This window comes from Pteropus vampyrus, unplaced genomic scaffold, assembly GCF_000151845.1.
Source record: "Pteropus vampyrus isolate Shadow unplaced genomic scaffold, Pvam_2.0 Scaffold86, whole genome shotgun sequence".
NCBI lineage: Eukaryota > Metazoa > Chordata > Mammalia > Chiroptera > Pteropodidae > Pteropus > Pteropus vampyrus.
In genome coordinates this window covers 4472646-4480060 of record NW_011888867.1, presented here as the reverse complement: position 1 = coordinate 4480060, position 7415 = coordinate 4472646, and the positions used below count along the sequence as shown (strand labels likewise).

The 7415-nt window shown below is 45.0% G+C and overlaps 1 protein-coding gene across 1 annotated transcript in view; it reads right to left on the bottom strand.

Annotated features, from left to right (window-relative positions):
- Positions 1 to 686: 686 nt before the first annotated feature.
- Positions 687 to 7415, bottom strand: part of MTOR (mechanistic target of rapamycin kinase) — a 113608-nt gene continuing 106879 nt past the window's right edge. The window contains exons 50-55 of the mRNA XM_023532658.1: positions 6959 to 7094; positions 6235 to 6300; positions 4250 to 4330; positions 3892 to 3972; positions 2300 to 2405; positions 687 to 1632 (exon numbers count right to left, since the gene is read on the bottom strand). Of these exons, the coding sequence (XP_023388426.1) occupies positions 1617 to 1632; positions 2300 to 2405; positions 3892 to 3972; positions 4250 to 4330; positions 6235 to 6300; positions 6959 to 7094 (486 nt within the window). The 3' untranslated portion in view covers positions 687 to 1616. The remainder of the gene's footprint in view (positions 1633 to 2299; positions 2406 to 3891; positions 3973 to 4249; positions 4331 to 6234; positions 6301 to 6958; positions 7095 to 7415) is intronic.

The following is a 7415-nucleotide window of genomic DNA, read 5'->3' as shown; positions in this document are numbered from 1 at the left end:
ATCCACACTTTCAGAGAAGAAAACGAGATTCAGATTCCACCTCTTTTAAAACCTCCCACAGTTCCCTGTTGTCCACAGTATCAGGTTCAAACTCCTCGCCGTTGAACTGTGAGGAAGGCCACAGTCGGGCCCCACTCTACTTTCTGGCCTACTTTTAGTCCTTATTATTCCTTTTGCACTTTTTATTCCCACCGACCACTGAGGCAGACATGCTGAACTATGAGGTCCAACTGTGTGAATCTGCCATTTTATGTATCAAAGATGGCCGAACACCTGCAATCTAATATGGTTCAAGTTAATACTTGCCATTTCTGCACCACACTGTGTCTTTATACCTCTTTACTGCTGAGAATGTCCTTGCTCGCTTCATCTGACAAGCTCACACTCATCCTTTAAGACCCATGGCAAATGTCTCCCTTTTCATGAGGCTTTCCTGTTTCACGCAGTGGAGTCAGTCAGTTCAGAGCCCCACCTATAGCTCACGCCATGCCCATGGAGTTACCGGTCCACTCCTGCATGATGCTGTCTCTGCCTTTTCTGGCCTGTGAACATCCTGAGGAAACTGACCAGGTCATGGAGATCCAGTGTCCTTCATCGTCCCTAGTACTAAATGCTTAGTGAATGTTGAAGGAATAACTGCTTACTGTACAAACTCATACTTATGAATAAAAAGCCACTCACACACATTTTTAAAATTCTGATGTTATTTATTGGCACAAAAATTATTCAGATACAACATGGCATCCAGACATGGCTACACTTGATACTTTGTGCATTTAGTTTAACATTTCTTTTGCCCCTAATTCCCAGCACGTACCAGGCCCTCCGTGTTCAGCACCTCCGTTTTCCAAGGCCCTGCTCTAAACAGAGCATCCAGACCTCACTGAAAACATCCCAGAACTGTGCTGGGGAGGGCCCATGTGGGCTGCTCCACTGCACTGTGCTCCCTTTGGTGCATCTGTGCAGCCAAAGCTGCCCAGCATTCTGAAGAAACTCCCCTCCCAGTGGCCTGGGTCTTGGACTGCAGTGTGTACGTCGCAGCATCATGGGCGAGGCAGAAGACAGATCTTTTCCCATCCATTTTGGCCCATCTTGCAAATGCTGTCGCTGCTGTCCACGGACCAGTGAGGTAATGGGATGGCTGAAGGTGGTGAAGTTGGCTTCTCCTGCTTCCTTATAGTCTGGAATCCTAAGACGTGTCCTCCACGACCTGAGGCTTCTTGACTGCACTGAGTTTGCTGTATTCATGTTGAGAGGAACGACTAGGCCATTCTGCTATCAGCAAATGCTTATGATGAGTTGTGAGTTAAGTCAAAACCCGTATTTCTAAAGTTATGGATCTTCTGTTCCCCAAAATCAATGGCTTGATTTATGTACTGTTACTGTGTTTACTGTCCTGGGAACCAAATCAAGCCTTGTGTTTCTGACGATATATTCTTCAACAGCAGCTAGAAAGTTGGCTCGAACCAACTTTTAATGTACAGTAGTTCTTTTCATTTACATTCTGAAATATTTAACAAAGCCGAACTTTCTGACCATGGTTTCAGTTTAGTGGAAGCATATACCAAGCTATAAAAGGCTCGAGAGAAATGCTGTGGGCACGTATGGGCCTCTGGTTACCAGAAAGGGCACCTAAGAAGACAGAAAGAAAAGGAATATTTTAATAATTCAGGCTTTTTCACAGCTTTCCACAGATACACTGACATTGGAGAGACCAAGGCCTGACAAGCCCCACGACACACCCTGAAATCTGCCAGTGCTGCCCGTACGGGACACACTCATTTCAAGTCAAGGGCTGACGCCTGCCGTGATCCCAGGACACTTCCTTGTCGCACTCCCTCAAGTTCTTACCTTCAAGCAAGCCTCAGGCAATCAATCAAAGCGGACCCTGGAGTGGTCCTTGATGTTCTAATCCCAGATCAAAAATCTGTCTTTTCATCTCCTCTCTGTCATTGCTCTGGCTGCTTTTTCTTTGCCCTTCCTAGATCTCAAATTTAACAGCAAAATCCAAAAAGGCCCCCCACTTCCCCAAAATGAGGAGGCCTCACTTTTCTAAACCTTCTTTAAATGTAATTTTAATCTATTTTGGTGTTTGCCTTCTCAACATGCATCTGTATTTCTCAATTTTGTCCCTTTTAGAGCAATGAGCACACAGTGAATGCAAACTTATAAAGAAATGTGAAACTAGGATTACCCTTCATAGGTACCCCCAAATCTTTTTTCATGGTGCTGGGTTTGGGGTCAGGGTGGGGGTCCTGACTGCTTATTTTAACAAAGGTACTTTGAGACACCCGCTCACCAGCCAATGTAGCACTGGCAGAGGTTTTCGTGGGATGTTGCTTGTTTGATGAGCAGTTCGACTTGTGTTGGGACATCCAAAGTTTCATCATGAGAGAAGTCCCGACCTAGGACAGGAGAAACGAAACCATTTAATCTGCACCTGCTTATCCAACCCCCACTTGGCACTGGTTGGCTTCACTGTCTATGCAGCCCAAGTCAGTTTAGCCTCATACTAAAGACTGGATGAGAGTTGAATTTTTACATTCACCTCCATGCGACTTGAATAAACACCAGTCTCCTTCTTCTAATACAGACTTAGTTCAAAGAGGGTCAAGTCCTGCAGTCGGCTGACTTCAGGAGTGGCAAAGATCTGGCTGACGGTTTATGAAGAGTTCTTCTATTCCATAATCATGCTTGAGTCAGGCAAGTGAGTGAGAAACCCTGTTCTGTTTCAATCCTACTAGCCTCCATTTTGAGCCTTTCCTCCCACAGGGCAGTTGCTTCCATTATAAATTCATAATCTCCCACCTCAAACAGGCAGGCACTAGGCACTGCCTGGCCCCCCATTTACTTACAAACCTTCAGTACTTCCCCACTGCCCTTAGGATATAGGACAAAAAAGGTCCTGTAGATCCGGCCTCCGGGTTGCTCAGAGTCAAAGGTTTTGCGCTGAGCTCCTCACACCTCCCTTGCTCTGGGGCAGTGACCGGCCAAGGTGTGGACCTCTCTTCTTGCCCTGCTCCCTCCCTCTGCAGGGTGCTGGCACTCGGTTCCTATACCTAGAACAATCTGCCCCTAATCAACTCTCCTTTCAGATTTTAGCTCATGGGTTGGTTTGCTGGGGAAGCTTTTCTTGACCTTAAATTCCCCTATTATTGGCATTAGAGCCCCAAGTCCCTTTCCCCAACTTAGTACAGTGTTCGCCTTTAGAGTCTGGGCCTCACGAAGGCAAGGAATCTGTCCGTTTATACCAAAACAGTTTCCTCGGCATCTAATGCTTGTAGGTGTTCAATAAATAAATATACCTTGACTATAAAACTTTTGTGCCAGTCCCTAATGTTACGCACTTGGCATCCCATGTCTCACTGAGCCTCACGGCCTACCGAGAAAGGCATTCTCATCTTCGGATGAGGAGACAGAGGCCCAGGGGTCACACAGGAAGCGGTGAAGCTGGGGTCTTTGGTTTCCCCGACTCCCACCCACCATGTCACACCATCTGGTCAATGTGACATGTCTCCTTTTTGAAAGTATGCACTTCTCCTCTTCCACACACTCTGCCCACCGCAGCTACGAGAGGACGCTCGGCAATGATCAGAGTGGACACGTGCACTCTCATATCAATCAAGTCATGATGACAGGATTTTTTCCTGAATTTGGACTCAATGGAACTTTACATATCTCTGTTAACATGAGATCAATAATAACATTAAATTTATTGGTAATTAGAAAGACAATCAGAGAAGGTTCTTAACTGATGGCTTCAGAGACACTCCAGTTAGCAGCACAGTCAAAATTGAGGTGCCAACGGCACTGGAATATGGGGCTGACCACCAACTCAAGGAGAGAAGAGTCTCTCAGATTTTAGGTTTAAGTAAACACATACACACTCACCAGTGAGCTTATCTCGAACTCTGTTAATAATCTGAATAGCTTTCTTGTTTAGGGCCTCTGGTTTGACCAGACCATCTCCAACTAGAATACACAAAAGTAGAAACAACAGTAAGAAATGGATCATCACACCAGGTTCAATGGACACCCTGCTTTTCTCAAACATTCACTTTTGTAAGTGTTGAGCAATTCTTCCTCTGCGTCTGTCTTTATCCTCAGAACATAATGAGAAATTTACGGAACCTTTTCTGTTCAAAGGCGGTTTTGTTTCTTCATCTCATTGACCCGCTCATGGTAAAACACAGCTGCTATTTTTTTAATGAGCTAGTCATTGGCGCAGGTCCTCAGAGGTTGGACTTACTGAAAGAATGAATAGATTCTGGCACTGTGGTCCCCGTTTTCTTATGGGCTGGTTCCCCAAGTTCCACACCATCCAAAATTTCTAGGAGGACAAAAATCAGCAGAAAAGTCAAACACCAAGAAGTCACTATTCCAAGGTATTAGCTCTAATTCTTCACACACCATATTCCCTTGCACATTTGCCCTACCCACCTCAAAGGGGAAAGGAGAAAAGGAGCATTATGTTACCCTTCATGTATTTAAAAGATCGTAAAGCTGCAAAGCATGACTTTTCAGGCAAAGAGCATTAATAAAATGTTCTGACATAGGGAACAGGAACATTAATCAAAGACCTGATGCTAGAACTTATTTGGTTTGACAAAAACTGGTAATAACATAAAGAAAACTAGCTTTCCATGGATCATACATATGACTAAAGTGTTATTCCTAGGAGGAATTTATATATCAGTTCTGGAGAGAAAAATCTCAGGCTCTAGAGTCACCTTCCACTGACTGTGGCCTCTGGACAGAAGAGCCCAGAGTCAGAATGACGAAGTTATTTACACAATGCCCTTGTACGTCACAGGCCTTCAAAACGAAGCCAGTGATGATGCTTTTACTAATAACCCTCTGGAACTTAACTTTTAAGCCACATAAAAACAACCAAGTCTGCTACCGTCTGGTGCCACCAGAACCAGCTGTCTTAGTTGCCCCCTGCATGCCACAGGCAGCACATAGAAGTCACCCAATAACATACTGATGAGGTGGGCCCCGAGCATTAAACAGAAGTCTCACGTACTTTGGATGAGACTAGTCATCTGCACAAGATACCCAGACATCGTGGGTGATCTGGGCACTCACAAATCCCATCACGGTGTACAGGGTAGAGTCCACACAAGTTCAGAGATGCCACTATCACCCAGGACCCCGATTTCCTGCCCAGAACACGCTTCTTCTTTCTACCCATCCGGATCCCATGCAGCCAATAAGTCTCAGCTTAAATCCCGCCAACGCTTACCAACGTGGTTCTGAGCGATAACTCTGTTCTCTAAGTCCCGCGGCCCTTCTAGTCCAAAACAAATCACGTGGTACTTGATTACACAGTGGAATGTACTGTTTCCTTACTATTTTATATATATTTTGGTCAATACTATAATTTGATTCTGTGCTTCTTTAGGGCAATCTCTGTATGTCACATTCTTTTTGCACCCTTAAACATTATTTGGTTTAGCCAAGGAACTAGTTGCAAATGTTCCACGAATGATCGTGGAGAATATTTACCTTTTTACATACCCCACATTATCTCCCAAAATGTGAACTGTTTAGGATATTGTTAGTTGTTATGAAGAAAAAAGGTGGGCAGGCTGGGGCCGGGGGACGAGGGGGCAGCTAAACGAAGTTAAACAGCTTTACCCTGAGACCTTCCAAAGTGTTCACTACACAGCCTGGCTCTCGTGGGGCATCATCTTCTTGGGACCCTGTCCTGCGGGCCGCGCTCTGGGGACCATTGTTTCACGTGGTCTCCTGGCTCCTCGGGCAGCAGTGTGAGTGCCTTTCTGCTGCTTCCACCTTCCTTTTCATTTTAGAGCTATTAACGATGCTTTAGGATGAAGCTAATACAGCTAATAATGATCCCAATGCAGATGCTGCTAAAAGGCATGCTAAATACTGGCTAATATTCAGACACGCTTTTAACTGTATTTTTATAGATAGATTGCATAGTTTGATCAAAATTTCTAAGCTTTAGGTACTCACTCTATCCTGAGAGGCGTTAATAAAAAAGAACGTATAGGTGCTTGGTGCTCGGTAAATACATCCAGACCAAGTTTTTGAATGAATGCCTGTTTGGTGATATTTTAGCAGTGAGAGAATCTTCTTTCATGTTCAGTATCCGTCGCTACTTTAAGTTGTTTCTCCTAATGGCAGTAACAAAGCTCACCCTGTTCTACTAGAAACACTCCGGATGGGAGGGGACAGACTCTGCAGTCTCCCATGGGAGGCACCCACCTACTGACTGGCCAGCAGAGTAGGAATCTGTCCTTGTTCGGGATCGCTTGTTGCCTTTGGTATTTGCTGGGGAAAGAAAAAAAGGGAGGATTAAGAAATGCTTCAGACTTTGACTTGAAAGAAACTTGGTTGATGTGATATTTTCTCACGATCCTAAAAATATAATATTCCCCAAAGCTATAATCTCCCTAAGAGAGAACCAAACATCTATTACTCAAGAATAAGTTTCTTTTCTAGAAGGGGTATCCAGTCCTGAGGGACGCTCTATACTGTTGAGCTGGATTTAGACAACGTAAACCAGGTGACAGAAGGGGAACATGCGACTTAATCGTAATGGGTTGGATGCCTCGCTGGTAAACCTCGGCCAAGGAGGCAGACTGAGGTGCTGCTGACCTGAATCACCGCTGTTCGCACCTCCTATCAAAACACCAGCTTAGGATCCTGCACGAAGCCCAAACAACCAAAAACCACTAGGGTACCTAATTTATACTGGAAAGGATTTTAATTAATATCTAAATTGATGATTGGAGTTTTCTGTTCTAATTAATAAAAATACTTGAAATTCATTTCCAGCCACTAGAGCTTTGTGAAAACGTAACGCAGTAGCTCAGTGATACATCTCAGGCTCTGGGCTAGAAGGGCCATTGGTTAGTCAAATGTAATATCAGACAGTCCTAATTTCAGAGCGTGCTGACTCCAGCTCTGAGCGTTTGCTAATACTCACTGTCCATCAGCCTCCAGTTCAGCAAGGGGTCGTAGACGAAGGCTTCCAGCACGGCCATGACGCTATCCTTGTGCTCGCGAAGGACTTCCATCACCGTGTGGCATGTGATTCTATAGTTGCCATCCAGGCCAGTAACCTGTAGAAGGGCCAGAGTCACTTACCACAGAAGTCGCTGGCACTGGCCCCTGTAGGCCTCAAGACCACAAGTCAAACAGTCGAGAGGGTCTGTCACCCTCAGTGAGGAGGCAGATCCAGGCCATTACTGGTGTATCAGGCTGGGAAGTCTTCAGAGCATGGGGTCAGGTTAGTGATTCATGTGAAATGAAATTCGTATGATGTAAAGAATAGTGATACTTTCAAAGACTGAAAAAGGAAAATACCAGAAAAGACTACAGAAAGAGGCCGGGCATTTAGGGGACCGATGAGCTGTAACGAGCAAGTCTGTTCTTGGAGAGGG